At 45.5% G+C, this 17,102-nt stretch overlaps 1 protein-coding gene across 1 annotated transcript in view; it reads left to right on the top strand.

The window, feature by feature from the left end:
• Positions 1 to 17,102, top strand: part of MAP4K1 (mitogen-activated protein kinase kinase kinase kinase 1) — a 539,453-nt gene that overhangs the window by 448,805 nt on the left and 73,546 nt on the right. The window contains exons 27-28 of the mRNA XM_069206994.1: positions 2,865 to 3,042; positions 16,029 to 16,097. Coding sequence (XP_069063095.1) covers positions 2,865 to 3,042; positions 16,029 to 16,097 — 247 coding nt within the window. The remainder of the gene's footprint in view (positions 1 to 2,864; positions 3,043 to 16,028; positions 16,098 to 17,102) is intronic.

The raw sequence follows: 17,102 nt of genomic DNA, 5'->3' as shown, positions 1-17,102 counted from the left end.
GACCTCCATGTTTGGTGAATTTTCAGTATACGAGAGAGCTCATAGTAAGGCAAAGTGAGCCAAGCCGTCAGTATAAGCTTTTACCGTTCTATTGTATAAGGCAGCTTCAAGTATATAGAAACATACTCAATTTATAACATGCTAGACTCCTTCCTCGTCTATATTCAGAGCGTTTTGGGTGAAATTAGCCACAATTTCTTGAGGTATCACAGGCACGTCAGTTTCCTGAAGCCCGTTCTAAACAGGAAAGAAATCACACACAGCCTGATTTGAAAACGTTGACCTAATATTCTAATGAAAGTATGCTATGGGCATCCGATACCCTAAAAATCCAATCATTCCAAGTGGGTACCCTTTCTTTCTCCCATAATGCAAACACTGCATGGAGAGCTATCCCTAGTGTTATTACTTTCTTCCCCCCTCAGTGGTCTCTCCTCAGGATATGGTGTATCCTGGAATTGTAATGTTGAACATCAATCAGTGGCTGAGTGGGCAGCATTCTAGAAGGTAGATAGTTTACTGCAAGGCGATTGTAGGTGGACTAATAACTATCCCCTCTGCTCTGCAGACATTCCAACAGCCCTAGAACTTATTTTTGTGTATAAATTCAAATATCTTTGCTGGGGTCTGGCCCCAGTACATCATTGTTTTACACAGTGTTTCTCTCCCTCTAGCATTATGGACATTTATGTACCATACAATGGATTCTAATCCAGTCACCATCTAAAAAGTTCCGAACCTAGGTCTTTCTCTCAATGTTTCTGGCCCGGTGTTCTACCCACGGGCTACCTCATATGCTGGGTGAGGGGCGTAATGTTCATCGATTTCTTGGCAAAGTACAGCCCACTCCACTTGAAGACCTCTGCCATTATGGCATTCAGAGATCTCGGTACCCTCAGCAAAGTCGCAGCTACATTATCTGGGTACCTCAATTAGCAGTTCTAGTGTTCTCTGGGTGCAAGCTCTATACTCAGCACCACTTTTCTGAGGGTGGCTGAACCTACAGAATAATCCTGCAGCTATTCTTACAAGATTTAAAAAGATCAAAATCCCAGATGTAATAACCCATTTTGAAAACACAAACCATGTGATTCGCAAAATTACAGTGTTTGTGACTACAAAAGGGCTTTTTGGTATGTATCAAACTGATTTTGCAAGTCAGAAAAGTCTTTTCAACTCGGGAAATGGGTACAGTCCGCTACATTACAGATCTCTGCCATTCAGGCAGCGATCTCAGTCCCATCAGCAAGGTCGCTGCTACACTCACTGGGCACATCAATTGATAGTTCCAGTGGTCTCTGGGTGCAAGCCCCATATTCAGCACCACTTTTCTGAGTGGTACTATAAGTATTCTTGCAATATCCAAAAAGAACGAAGGGCAGATGTAATAATCCATTCTGCAATCCTAAATCCTGTGATTCGCAAAATCAAAGGGTCTGTGACTGCAAAATGATTTTTGGTATATAATAAACTAATTTGCAAGCCAGGAAAGTCTTTCCAACTCGCAAAATGGGCACAGTCCGCTACATTTAGAAATCTCTGCCATTCAGAAAGAGATCCCAGTCGCATCACAAAGTCACCACTACACTCACTTGGCACAGCAGTTGGCAGTTCCAGTGGTTTCTGGGTGCAAGCCTCATACTTAGGCCCAGCACTTGACATCACTTTTCTGAGGGTGGCTGAACCATTAGACAAGTACTGTTCCTATTCCTACAATATCCAAAAAGAACTAAGGGCCAGGTGTACTATGTCATTTTGCAATCACAAACTCTGCAACTCACAAAATTACAGGATTTGTGACCGTAAAATGGATTTTGGTATGTACTAAACTGATTTTGAAAGTTGTATAAAAAAGTTTCCTACTCGCAAATTGGTATGCCTGCCCATAACACCTCGCAATTAGCAGGGGAAGTGAAACAGGCGCTCCTCTTCTGACTATGATTCAGTGTAGCATGCATCAATGGTTTGTGACTACAATCGCAGTCACAAAACATTAGTTATTGACACCTTAAAAGAGGTGCTGAATGATTAGTGAATGGGTCGGGTGGCCTTGAGGAGAGTATCCATCACCCCGGACCACTGCCTGTTCCCCACTGAAAGTTTCTTGAACTTAATTTTTTTAAGCAGATCCGGTTCCTTTACCGGACATGGGTAGCCTTAAAAAAGCTTTCCATTTGAGAATGAAGACAGTGGGTATTAGTCTGTTTTTCCTTTCAGGCCATCATCCATGTGTTTGTAGTCAATCAGAGGGAGTTGGAAATAGGCTACTTGCCCTATTAATATTCATTAGGTAGATCAGAAAGCCAACCATTGTGACGGGAGTTTTTGCAATGTGGAAAGTTAGTTTGTAAGCCGCATCACCAAATGACAGAGACAGACCGCAAAAAGTCGGTGTGCAATTTCCAACCACTTTTTGTAATCTGTTTCTTTGTAAAATGGAACACCTTAAATGGTTAAGGTAAATGTGTACCAGCTACAGCTAACGTGGGTCCAGCACAAAGTAAGCTTCAAACCTCATATTGTCCTTCACGATGTCCAGTGGGAGGTAATTCATGAAACATGTACACCAAGAACTTAATTAACAATGATAAAATGGAAGTCACAGATCAGTCAGTATCTAAAGAGAAGTCGGGTACCAACGCTACAGCTCCCAAAAAAGCTATTCTGGATTGATATCTGTGGAATGGTAGTACATCACTCCCCTCCTTAGGATATTTTTCTCAAGAGACTCTGACATTGTGATGAACTGATGTACAGCAGGGAGCAGGGTGGAAAGGAGAATCCAGTTCGCAGTTTTGTAGGAATAATTATTGTTGCTTTCATTTTATTTTCTCAAAATTGTTGTGGTTTGCTTTTCCCTCTAGTGCTTTGACTTTCCTCTGCCCAGAAACTTGCAGATGTTTGAAATGTTCATCGTGCCCAGTGAAGAATACCCTATCATTTGCATCAGGGTCAGCAAAGGTCTCTCTGAAGACCAAGTGGTCCAATTCGAAACAATCAACCTCAATTCCTTAACGTCATGGTTCACTGACAGTCCAGATGGTAAGAACATACTGGATCGTGATCATGAATGTCTGAGTTGAGTATGGTAGTTCACGCTGTGCCTGAGACATAGTATCATTGTATGTTATGTTATTGTATGACTGTACAAAGTATGTTGTCAATCTGTGGGATGTTTTGTGGTGTACTTACGTGCATGCAATATATATATGTATATATATATATCTATATATATATATACATATATATATTTTACCTAGTGGCAGTCGCTAGTTTCTAAGATTCTATATAAAAAGCATTTTATCACTTGCCTTTATCTTTGCCGTAGCTTGACTAACCTTCACAAAACTTTCCCCAAAAATTTGCAAGTCACGTCAGCTGCTGTTTGGAAAGTTTTTTGGGGAGGGGGAAGAAAATTGGGGGGTCCCAAAACACATTTTCCGCATTCATTTTTCCATGGGGCTTTTGAACAGCGATAGCACTGAGACTACTGGACAGAATTATACCAAATTTAGCAGAAAAGTAGTCCTGGTCCAGAAGGAAATCCTTTTTTGTTGTGGTGTAGATCCGTTCAGTATTTTTTTAGAAATTAAGAGGAAAACAAATTTGGATATCTAGGGATGCGAAGGATTTGCAACCCCTCCCAATCTTGTGCTGAGATCTCATTGGCTGACAACACTTCAACAAGGAAGCCACTGAAGTATTGTTAGCCATGTTGGGACTCAGCTTCAGCAAAGTCTCAGAAAAAAGGTAAAAAATAAAGAAAAGGGGACAGTGAACGAACACCCTGACCCCTTAGCTCTGGTGCACCCCCCCCCCCAACCCCACCCAGGACTAAAGGCATTTTTTTAAAATTTTTGCTGCAGAGTTGCAACAGGGTCATAAATCTGCAACAAAAGTTCGAAAATAAACAAAGAGCAGGCTACCATGCTTCGTCATTTTAAAGCCCCCAGGTGGACCAACTCCTGTGAGTATTTGTACAATAATGTGGGGAGGGCCTCCTGGCCCCCTCCTGCTGCCCCAGGGACCACCAACTCCCCAGGGCTTACAAATACTGTAGTATGTGGGGGCTACGAGTCTCCCTGCTGCCCTGGGGAACACCACTTCCCCACGGCCATGAATAATTATAATGCAGGGTCGGCGTGCCACCCCCGCTGCCCTAGGGAAAACCGCCTCTCCAGGACCATGAATAATTGTAATGCGTGGCGGCCACACACACCCCCCGCTGCCCCAGGGATCACCACATCCCCAGGGAGCTGTGCATACTGCACTGATGGCCCTGGGTCCTGCTCTGTCCTGGGGCACCAAACCAGCTTTGAAGCTGCTGCCAAGCCAAAGCAAACACTTCCTTTTTTGATAGTGGGACCTGTTAAACAGGTCCCGCTGTCAAAAAACAAATCTTTCACTTCTGAAATGTTTCAGCAAGCAGAGAGCTGCTGTTAAAGCAGCTCCTTGCTTGCTGAAGCAATGGCACAGCGAAGGAAGCCTTAAGGCTTCTCCCATGGTGCCAGAAAGCCCGTAAGGGGCATTGTGCAAAATAAAATAAAAAATATAAATACATAAATATGTAGGGACCGCGGGGGAGCCCTTGAGGGCTCCTCTGCAGTCCCAGATAGCCCATAAATCAATCAATCAATCAAATCATTTCTTAAGTGCACTACTCACCCGGTAGGGTCTCAAGGCGCTGGGAGGGGGGCTGGGAGGGGGGCTGCCGGTTACTGCTCGAAAGCTATGTTTTAAGGTGCTCTCTGAAGGTTAGGAGGTCCTGGGTCTTGCGTAGGTTGGTGGGGAGGGAGTTTCAGGTCTTGGCGGCGAGGTGGGAGAAGGATCTGCCGCCGGAGGAGGTGCGTTGGATGCAGGGGACTGTAGCGAGGACGAGGTCGGCAGAGGGGAGCTGTCGAGTTGGAATGTGGAAGTTTACTCGTTCGTTGAGGTAGGCTGGTCCAGTGTCGCGGAGGGCTTTGTGAGCGTGGACGAGGACTTTGAAAATGATCCTTGGGCAAAAAAAAAAGAAAAGAAAAAAGAAAGCTAGAGCTCAGTGTGAAGGTCACAGACCTTCACATTTAGCACTCATGGTTCAAGTTCAGCCGGACTTGCTTCCCTCTATTTTTTTTTTAAGTACAAATGATTTTAACTTTAAAAATGATATATACATCTTTTGTTTTAAATTGTACAGAAATACCAAAATCTAAGTATATCATTCATCAAAGCCTACAAAACTCTCAATGTCGCTCCCTCTCTCTTTCTCTCTCTTTCTCGGTCTCTTTTACAATCAATTTCACCTACTCACACACCCACTCACACGCTTATGCACCCTCTCACAAACCCACCCAGACACTCACGCACCCACTCACAGATCCACTCAGAGCCTCCTGCACCCACTCACATGGGAGGGGTACGGATTATTGTTAACTTAGGGCAAGAGTTTTGGTTACTTGAGGTAACTATAACTGAGGAATTTATATGGTTTTGTACGTTTAAAATGTGAGCTTAACTGTAACGACCCTTTAACTTTTGTTTTTTTAAGTGTAAATATGCATATATATTTATATTTATATGTGTATTCACTTATTACAGGGATGTTATAGTTAAGTTCTGAATTACTCACACAAAACCATAGATATTCAGAAGCTATAGTGAGAGTTATTTCCAGTAACTATAACTCGCGGCCTAAGATAACTAACTATAACTCTCGCTCACGGCATGCACAGTTTTTTCTTCAATAATTTGACTTCGAATGTTTCATTGATATTTTTATTGACGTTCTAAAAGTTGTGAAGAGTGCTGTAATATTTGGGGTAATTAGCAGTGCTTGGCAAGGGCATAGGCTGCGAGTTTCAGATACTTGAAATAACATTAACTATAACTTCTGAATTTCTATGGCTTTGTGTGAGTAAACTTCGAAATTAACTATAAGGTCCCTGTAACCTTAGTTTTTTTAAGTGAATTTCTAGGTTTTTAAATTATATTTCCTAACTATAATGTCACTGTAACCTTTTTCAGTGAATTTCTATGGGTTTTTTTAAATGTAAAGTAATTTTCATTATTATACGTTAATCCAACCACTGCAGTGCAAGGCTTTCGACAGTGCGTGTCGGGGGCTGGCTGCAGGGCCTGGCCTACAGCCAGTCCCTGCGGCCAACCCTGCTAATCACCCAACCCCACGCTGCCACGGCCTTTGGCCATGCACAGCAGGAGTTGGCTGCAGGGCCTGTCTGTCTCCTGGTGTGAGTGTGAGAATAGGTGTGAGAGGGTGTCTCTGAGTGTGAGAGTGTCTATCTGGGTGTGAGTGTGGGTGTGAGAGTATTTGATTGTGCTCCAATAGATGAAAAGATGCATTCACCTCCACTAAGGATTTCAGTTCTTTTTTCAATATGGAATCACCAAATAAGCACACTTGTTTTGCTTTCGCCAAGCCCTGGGACACCTGCTACATTTATATTTGTAAATGCTTCCTGTTGAGGGTTAATTTCTGTGAAATGAGCATCATGGCCAGAACGGAAGCTCACCTGCTCATTTATCCAACAAGAGTTCTCAGTTTTGAACAAAAGTCCTATCCAATTGGAGCACCTTCTACTGGTTAGGTAGAAAGTGCTAACTCATTGGGTAAGCATCCATTGTGGGGGAGGTGGGCTGCAACTCTCCGGTTCGAGCTCTCACTGGCTGGAACTGGAGTGTTTGCTCTGATTTGCTGGGAGCTGTCAAAGCTCCCACCAAATCAGAGCAAACAGCTATGTCCTAGGGGTGAGACATAGTAGGAGCCGGCCCTGGAGGGTGGCAGTCCCCAGGGCCATCTATGGCTCCACAAGGTGGGGGAGGGCCTTTCAACATTACAATTAGCCTGGGGAAGGTGGTTGTCCCCAGGACCAGGGGTCTGCAACAGACCCCCTATCTTATTTATATTTAGCTCCGGTGAGGTGGTTGTTCCCAGGGCAGTGAGGAGGGGAGGTCCGCGACTCCCCCTGCACTTCATTGAATATTGTCCTGGGGAGGTGGTGGTCCCCGGGGATGCAGGGGGCCATGTGCCCACCCACATACAATAAGAATTCATCCCTGGGCAGGTGGCAGTCCCCAGGGCTGCAGGGGGGCAGGCGCCCCCCACACTTCATTCTATCTTAGCCCTGGGGAAGTAACAGTCCATGTGGCTTTGGGGAGCCATACATCCTCTGCATACTGCATACACTAAGAATATAAGAATTCAGCCCAGGGGATGTGGCAGCCCCTGGGGCGGCTGGGAGGGCATATGCCACTGCATACAATAATAATTCAGCCCCGGGAAGGTGGTTGTCCCCAGGGCTGCAGGGAAGCCGCACAGCCCCCGCACCACATTTAACATTTCAATGCCCCTGGGACCTGGCCCACCCGGAGGCTTCATTTAAACAAGCATAGGAGCCCGTGCTTTGGGGTTTTTTGGGAATTTTTGATAGATCCACTGCGACTCCCGGCAATTTTTTTGTTTTTAAATGTGTTTTTGCTCTGGGGGGACCCTCTTGGACCCCAGCATCAGCACTTTCTTTTTTCAATCTGTTTTGTTCTGGGACTCTGCTGAAGCAGAATCCCAGCATGGCTGCCAACACTTCTTTGTTAAAGTGTAGGCAGTCAATCAGATCTCAGATCGGGAGGTTTCGCAGAGCCTTCTCGTCCCTAAATATACCAATTATTTTTTTCTTTAATTTCTCAAAAACTACTGAACAGATTTACACCACTTAACAAAAGAAGGCGCTTTCTGGGCCAAGAGCTACCTTTCTGCCAAGTTCGGTGTAATTCTGTCCAGTGGTTTGGCGCTATTCATGTTCAAAATCTCTATGAAAAAAGTGCTTTGGGAACCCTTTTTCTTGACCCCCTTGATGGATCTCCTGGAAACTTTCTGGACAGACGCTGAAGAGAGCATCATATTTCTTTGAAAAAGTTTGTGAAGATTCATCAAACAGCGCCAAAGTTATTAGCAAAACAAAAAATGCATTCTCTATACAACCTAGGTCCTAACTACTTCTACCTAGTGGAGACCATTTTATACATATATAAGTATGTATCTATATATATATATTTATATATATGTGTATATATATATATATATATATGTATATATATATATATATATATATATATACACATACACACATATATTCACACACAGACACATAATTATATGTATATATAGATAACCTATTGGCATGCACCACTAGGTAGTTATATTTAGGCTAGGGACAACCTAACCCCTTAGCTCTGATGCCAGGGTCCTAGAGGGATCACCCAAGAGCAAAAAACATTTTTAATTGCCGAGAGTCGCAGCGAATCTGTAGATCCAGCAAAACAAATGTTAAAAAACAAGCGCGGGCTCCCGTACTTACTTTAATGAAGACCCTGGGTGGGCCAGGTCCTGAAGGCATGTCAAAAATAAGGATGGAGGCGCACGGGAGCCCCCCCTGGACTTACTGAAGTCCCAGAGCAAATATTACATTGAATGTAGGGGGGGCCATGGTCCATGGACCACCACCTCCCCGGAGGCAAAATGCTTCTATTTAAGTAGAGACCCTCTGTGCCCGAAGGAACGCCACCTCCCTGGGGCTAACTATGAGAAATACACAGGGGGCAACTGGCTCCATCGCAGCCCCGGAGACTTCCACCTCCCCGGGGCCACCCCAGACCCAGGGACCGCCATATCCCCAGGGCCAAAGATAGAATGAAAAGCAGGGGGGCACCTGCCCCCCTGCAGCCCTAGGGAATGCCACCTCCTCAGGGCCAAAGATAGAATGAAATGCGGGGGACACCTGGCCCACCGCAGCCCAGGGACCGCCACCTCCCCAGGGCCACACAATGAAATGCAGTGGGGGCCCTGGCCCCCTTCAGGCCCTGGGACCGCCACCTCCCTGGGGCCAAACACAGATTTAAATGGGGAGGTGCCAACTGGGACCGCGGGCCCTTGACGCTCCCCTCACAGTCCCCAACCATTTTGACCGAGTGTTCTGGGGGCACCCAGGCGACACTGCCAGGCCTTGGGGGATGTCGTCCTAGTGGTAGAGATCGGCCTGGGGAGGTGGGCTGTGTGGTCCCACTCCCCCTGCCAAAGAATAAAAATGTTTAGGCAGGGTGACAATGTGGGACAGTGGGATGACAATCAGGGCGGTATCCTTTGCTGGCGGGGGTCTTGACATCTTACTCTGTCTTCTTCCTGGATCTCAGGGCCCGCTTGCGGGGTGGTTCTCCTTCTGCAGGGGGTGGGGTTCTGGTGGCCTGTTGGTCTTGTGTCAGGGCCTCCTGTCCACTAGCGCCGGCGGAGGTGGTAGGCAGTTCTTGGTGCATGCTAGTGTCAGGGGCCCTTTGAGGTGCCACAGTGTCCCCCAATGTCGTGACTACCTCATTCAGGGCCACTACGATGGTACCCATGGCGGAACTGATGTTTCTTAGTTCCTCCCTGAACCCCATATACTGTTGCTCCTGCAGAAGCTGGATCTCCTGAAACCTGGCCTGGACCGTCGCCATCGTCTCCTGGGAGCGGTGGTATGCTCCCATGATGGAGGAGAGGGCCTCGTGGAGAGTGGGTCCCCTGGGCCTGTCCCCCCCCTGTCGCACAGTAGGCCTCCCAGTTTCCCTGGGCCTCTGTTCCCTGGACCGTGTGCCCACTACCACTGCCCCCAGGTCCCTGTTGTTGTTGGGGTGGTGGGTTAGCCTGGGTTCCCTGTAGTGGTGGACACACCGCTGATTGACGTGTCCTGGGGACAGAGGTATGGGCCCGCTGGGTGGGTGCTGTGCTGGTGTTCCCAGAGGGGGGAAGGTCTACTGTGGCCTGTGGCTGTGTGAGGGGAACCGACTGTCCCGAGGTCCCCGATGGACCGGGCTGGTCATCTAGATCCAGGGAGACAGAGCTGCTGTCCTCACTGTGGGCCTCTTCTGGGGGTGGAGTGGACATTTGTGGACCCTCCTGCGCGGTGACATGGCGTTCGGGTCCTGCAGGGGTATAAAAGTATGGTTATTGCTTCTGTGTGTGTCATAGCGTGCAATGGGTGGGTGCCCGTGTACCCCAGTGCTGGCATTCCTTTGTGGGGGCTGTTGTGACGGTGGTTGGGGGGGGGGGGTGTATGTGTATGTGCAGTGGGCATGCTTAGGTGATGGGTGTCCATGCTTTGTGGACGCATGCAGGGCTAGGTGTTGGGATGGGTGGGTTGTGATGGTGAGACAGTTGCAAGGAGTAGGATGTGATGGGGGTGAGGGTGAGGGTGGGGGTATGAGTTGGCATGCAGGTGGGGTGGTGGGAAGAAGTAGTTAAGATTTGCCTTACCAGAGTCCATTCCTCCACCTACTCCAGCGAGGCCCTCAGGATGCAGGATGTTCAAGACTTGCTCCTCCCATGTTGTAAATTCCAGGGGAGGAGGTGGGGGTCTGCCGCCAGTCCGCTGCACCGCGATGTTGTGCCTGGATACCATGGAACGCACCTTCCCCCGTAGGTCGTTCCACCTCTTCCTGATGTCGTCCCGATTTCTTGGGTGCTGTCCCACAGCGTTGACCCTGTCCACTATTCTGCTCCATAGCTCCATCTTCCTGGCAATGGTGGTGTGCTGCACCTGTGCCCTGAACAGCTGTGGCTCTCCTCGTACAGTTTCCTCCACCATGACCCTGAGTTCATCATCAGAGAACCTGGGGTGTCTTTGCGGTGCCATGGGATGGTGTGGGTGATGTGTAGGGTGGATTGTGTGGTGCTAAGTGTGGTGATGTGTATTGTTGTGTTGTGTGAAGTGCGTGCAAATATTGCTGGGTGACAGTGAATTGGGCGTCTGGGTGCTCGGATGTCTTTTCTCGGTGCGTGTTCACGAATCTCTAGGAGTGGAGGTTTGTGGGTGATGTGGGTGTGTATTTTATATTTAATTGGGTGTGTGGGAGTGGTGTGTGTATGAGTCTCAGGTGTGTGTATTTTGAATTGTCCAATGTGGTTGTATTTGTAAGTGTGTGTGTATTTTGAGCGCTGCGGTGTGTACCGCCAATGGAATACCGCGTTTGAAAGACCGCTGCGTGGATTCGTGTGTCGTGATAGTGTGGGCGTATTTCTGTTGGCGTGACGGTGGAGGTTTGGTCATCGCCAGTTTCTCGCTGCCCTTTGGTGTGGCGGACTTTTGTGGATGTCTGTATTTTGGCGGTTTGCCTGTTGTGGGTCAGAATGACCGTGGCGGTTTACCACGGCCGCGGCGGTGTTATGGCGGTCTTCTGAACGGCGGTAAGCGCCTTTTACCGCCGAGGTTGGAATGACCACCATAGTATTGAAAATTACTTTACGTAAAAAAAAACATAGAAATTCACTGAAAAACACACGTTTCAAGGACATTATAGTTAGGATATAGTTAGGAAATAGAATTTAAAAAATATAGAAATTCACTTTAAAAACACAAAGGTTACAGGGACGTTATAGTTAGGCCCACATTTTAAACGTCAAAACCACAAACATTCATCTGTTTCTAGTTAGAGTTATCTCAAGTAACTATAACTCTTACCCTAAGGTAACATTAACTTGTGCCTTTGCCATGCACTGCTAATTAACCAGTGGTGGCCACTGAAAATGTCAAGGGAGGGGACGGGGGGACGACGGGTACGAGAGAAACTAAAACTCTGCATCGCTCCTCTTCAGATGTCCCAGCATTCACTAGGAAATCAGCACAGGCTCCACAGCAATCCTGGCCCTATTTTTATGCTAAAATTGGGGTCTGTGCAGTTGACGACACAGCCAGGTTGGAGAAACCTAAGTGCACATGTGTGTTTGGCCAGCCTGAGACTGCCGGCCAAACACACATGCGCACTTAGGTGCACTCTCTCTCCTCTCTCTTCCCCCCTCCCGTGGTCCAGCCCCTCCCCTCTCTTCACACACTGGCTGAGCCAGCAGATTAAAAGTAAAACGGTAGTAAGCTATTGTTTTACTTTTCATCTGCTGGCTCTTAGCCAGGGAAGTGATGCCCCTCTGCCATTGCGGAGGAGCCACCCCTGACATATTTGATAACATCATTGATAATATCAATGCAATATTTGCAGTAAAAATGTTGATGAAAAACTGCATGGTGGGGGCGCAAGTTATAGTTACCTTAGGGCATGAGTTATAATTACTTGAGATAACAGCGGATAAGCTCCCATACTCTCCACACGTACCGCTAAATTATCTATTGGCGGGAAATGCAGCTAGAATGCAAGCTGTAAAGCTGTGGAATGAAGCAGGAATACTGACAGTAGGGGATTGCTACGAAGACGGTAAATTAATGACGTTTGAGGCTATCCAGGCCCTCACGGAGATAAATCCGGGACAGTTCCTGACATATCATACCGTATGTCACGAAATCAGAAAAATATGGGGAATGGGCACCTTGGAACCAGAGATCTCCCCTGTGCTCCACCAGCTTCTACAATATAGTGATCAAACAAAAGTAATATCCAATCTATATAGAATCCTCAACGAGACCCCTGATACACAGACAGGGAAAGCATGGGGTAGATGGAATGCAGTACTCCCCACTCCGATCCCACTGGAAGACTGGCCCAAGGTTCTGTCTCACATCAGAGGTGTGTCAAGGAATCCCAGATTCAGATATACCCAATTCAATTACACGCATCAAACATATCTTTCCCCAGCCAGAATAAAGCGCATGTTCCCTGATGCAGTATCAATATGCCCCAGATGCAGAATACCGTCAGCACCCTTCTACCACATGGTATGGGATTGCCCAAATATACAAACGGCCTGGGCAGAGGTGGTAGAGGAGGTATCTGGGCTAACGGGACTTGCACTGATAGCAGACCCTGGGTCCTGCCTGCTGGGACTTAGGAAGAGACCAAAAAAACAAAGACATTTACACAAATTTATAGACCTGGCCTTTTTAATGTACAAAAGGTTAATAGCAATACATTGGAAAGCCCATAAGGCTCCCGATCTGAAATCCTGGCACTCTCTAATAATACGCTGGGCTCGCACTGAATATCAGGTACTAAAAAGAATGGTGCACGAAGGGCGACAACACACAGGATGCTCTACCTGGGAGGATATCGTAACAAAATTGGAGGCCAAAAACGATGAGAAGCCTCCTTGAATCGGGGCACGCGTAATTGCGACAACCACAGCATAAATTCCCCTGCATCCCCCATCACGGAAACAAAATTCATAGGACACCCAGGCACCACAGTGTACACACATCATCTCCTCCCATCTCTGTAGTAATAATCGCCCACTAAATCTATGTCACCACAGGTCTAGCGATACGTGAGGAGCAGAAAACCAGGGGAGCCACCCGCATACACTAATCCAGTTGATGCCCCCCTCAGGCATCTAGGGAACCCATGCATGCAAAGCAAGGTCCACACAGGTCACGAGCGAATGCCTATATAAAATAAACAATGAAGGATAAACCCATGGAGGGTGCAGCCAGAAATGATACTGTAAGATTAGAAGTGTTCCGTGAAGTGCATATTGGAGGGGTGTGTGATTGTTACATGACTTAGATATTAGCTACTGTATTGGTTTATCCTGTGGTTGCAAATTGAACAATTTGTATCATATTTTGAAAAATAAAACCAATAAACATATTTAAAAAAAAAAAAAATACTTGAAATAACTCTAGCTATAACAGGTGAATTAATTTCTCTGGTTTTGTATGATTAAAGTGTGAGCCAAACTATAACATCCGTGTAACCTTTGGTTTTTAAGTGAATAAATATGTTTTGCAATGCACGCGGGGCAGGCCGGTGGACGAAGGCTAAAGCGGCAGCTTACTTTCGATGCCTACTGCCCTGAATTCAGGCCAGGGCAGTAGGTAGAAAAAGCTGCCAACCCCATTGTGCGCCCGTCTGCCCCATGTGCAGTGCACACGGGACAGGCCAGTGCACAAGAGGCCCAAACGGCAGCAACTGCCTACAGCCCTCCTGAATGTGCCCGATCTTGGAAGCATTAAGCTGGGTCAGACCTGGCTGACCAGTCCCGACCCTGCTTAGTGCTTTTGAGATCGGGCGCATTCAGGACACCATGGGTCACAGAACTCCGCTCCAGAGGAATGTCACTGAGGTTTTTTTCAACTCCATGGAATTCCATGGAGTTGGACTCCATGAACTCCGTCCAGGCCTAGTCTCAGGGTGCAAAATCCACCTGTGTTTTCCTTAGACTTCTTTAAGACGTAAGGAATTTAAAATGTCCTATCTTTCTATCTGCAAAGACTCCACTGTTGTAAAGATTCTACTCATAAAATACATTTGTGAATAGCAAACAATGGTAAACTTACACAAAAGTGTAAGTTTACCTCGGTAAATCAGGGCCACAAACTCAATAATAGAGTTCAAGCTCAAATGAGCACAGTAAACATCTGTGAAAGTCAACATATATATGCCTCGACGTTTTGATCCCTGTTACATATATACTTTTCAGCGGGTCTTCTTCTGGATCATACAGGCAGCAACCTAAAATAATCAAATGAAACGAGTTACCCTATGCCTGCCGTCCAAGTGAGGAATGCGCTTGCTAGTACTGCCTTAAATCCACTCTTGCACAAGAAAATATCTCTCGGCACAAGTATTTCACGTAGCTTTCGAATCTGCAAGCAACAAATTTACAAAACAATTCAGTGAATCCTCTCAAACGTAATGGACCAACAAAATACAATACACACAAACCAAAAGATGTGTGTGACAATCACAATGTGTAATGCCTAATACTACCGTAACAGTGTGCACAATGGTCCTGGAGAGTTACCAAATTATATGAGTATATTAGTTATGCCAAATCATGCTCATCTTGGATGGTCATACACACAAAAGTAGGTAAAGATGTACTTTGCAGCTTTACCTACTTTGCTGTGTTCGACCTTCCAAGATGAGCTGAGTCGGCATAATTAATATATATTCTAACCTTGAATCTATGTTTTTACAATTAATAAGTCTTTAAACCATCATTTTTTGTTTTCGTTTATAATCGCCACTTCTGTTCATTTCTTGCATGAATCACAATCGCTGTGCCATTTTTGGAGCTCCTAATTGTTATACTATTTATGTTGTGTGTATGTGGGTACAGTAATTAAATAACTGTTTCTACATTGTCACTAGTCTGGACATAACGTTTGCCTAGTGGGCGCAGACTTAAAGCCTCCTCTGAGGGAACTACTGTCTCTATTGTAACTATTGTGATTTCCAACCTTGAAGAAGTCCCAGGCTAGCAGGCGAAAAGAGGTGAAACACCTGCCGCAGGTCACGTGAATGGGAAAAAAGAGAAAAAGGGATTAAACTGAGTGCAAACAAGACATGACAAGTTAAATGGCCATCAAAAATGTAAAAAAACACTCAACTGGCAAGAGGCAATGTTCTGAGGAATCTCATGATAAACTGAATAGTTGAACCTTACATTTCAAAAGAATTTGAAAATAACTATTATGTTCTAACAGTGATACAAAATATAATGAACATCTTGCCAAGTGTCAACGTTATTTTAATAAATGTGAATAATTTTCTAACCCATACTAAGAGACCACTGCCCCTGCTGTTTGGAGGGAATCTCTAGGCCTGCAGTGCATCAGCTGGTAAGAAGGACACACTCTAGGCGCAGCTGAAGGGCCCACTCTCTGTAGCCCTATGGTTCCCCACCTCTGAATGGGGCTATTGAACTAAAAGCTTGGTGGGGGAGAAGTTCTGAAAATTCAAGGCGGAGTTCCAAACACCATACGAAATCCTAAATGAAGCCCATGATCCCAAAAAATGTTTAACTCATTCGAAAGTTCCTGTACCCTCAGTGACACCACTAGAAGAATCAGCAAAGAAGGTGTGTATATACAGTATACCAACAGTGGAAACTAATTCATGTGTACCTTTCTTAGAATATAGGATTTCTACAAGTTGATTTATGCATGTCTTTCTTGTACAACTGTTGTACAGCAGTTGTGTGTTTACCAGGCCTGTCCATTGATGAGAAATCTGTGAATGAGCGCAAGTGGCAAGTGTGCAACTATGTATGTATCAAATTATAAGTGCTCTTGTTGCCTGTAACAAATGCACTCTGATTTCCTGTTTTCTACTTCAAGCAAGTTCTTTGTCAGGTCCTGTGCAATTGACCCAGTTGGAGAATGACACAGTACTGGTTCTGATGGATCGTAAGTAAAAAGAACATTCTTCACATTAATCTCGTCCTTCTTTCCTTTTCACTTACTTTGTATTTTTGCAATATTTTGCGCCAATGTAAATACAATAGTTAGACAGAGTACCAATCTGTAATAAAGTTCAACACATGCTGTATCATTTAAAAACCTATGTCCCTTTTCCTCACTAGGTACAGCATCCACACTTCAAGGATGCATATTGAAATAATATTTGTTCACATAAACAGTATTCCAACTTATATAAAACAGCTATAAAGTTATATAACAACTATTATTCTGGTCAGTGTCGCCGGCCTTATTCTGATTGACCTAGAATAGGACTGATAATATTTAAGAATATAACAATCTTGTTGTGTTTGTAGAAACTTGTAGGTGAATATTTGTACTCTTGATTTCTGTATTTTTCTGTTTACAACTGAGGTTCTGTAAAAAAGTTTAACTTCCATTTACAGAGCACTGCGTAGTTGAACCAAATAAGTATGCGTTTTATGTGCCCCTTCCTTCACACACACAATCCTTAGAGTTATGTTCCTCTTTCTATGTGTGCCGAAGAATGCAGCGTATTTAGAAAGAGGAAACAACGAGAAGAAATAAATATATTTCTCCTTGTTGTGCCTCTGGTGGGGAGGCTACAATTCTGATGCATTCCCAGGTCTACCACTTATGCTCAATTTGGGAATGAGTCAGAATTCATGGTTGGATTCGTGGAAACACCAATAGAACTCTTCCCTGATGCAGAGTAACACAAGGCAGCGACCTGTGCTGGATTGCGTTATTCTAGATTTATCACATCATGCAGGACCATGCAAGGTGGCCTCTCCTGGCTTCATAAATCTCATTTAGGTTTTGCGTCGCTCTTGGGGGTCCCGTGCATGGTGCAAGGGCAATGCAAAAACCTGGTAAATCTGGCCCAGAGTTTTTTTGGGTAAAGAGGTTGGCAAACATCTGTCCAATAGCACTAAGGGGCAGATGTAGCATTATTTCACACAGTGTAGCAAG

This window comes from Pleurodeles waltl, chromosome 9, assembly GCF_031143425.1.
Source record: "Pleurodeles waltl isolate 20211129_DDA chromosome 9, aPleWal1.hap1.20221129, whole genome shotgun sequence".
NCBI classification, from domain to species: Eukaryota; Metazoa; Chordata; class Amphibia; order Caudata; family Salamandridae; genus Pleurodeles; species Pleurodeles waltl.
This window is presented reverse-complemented; position numbering and strand designations above follow the sequence as displayed.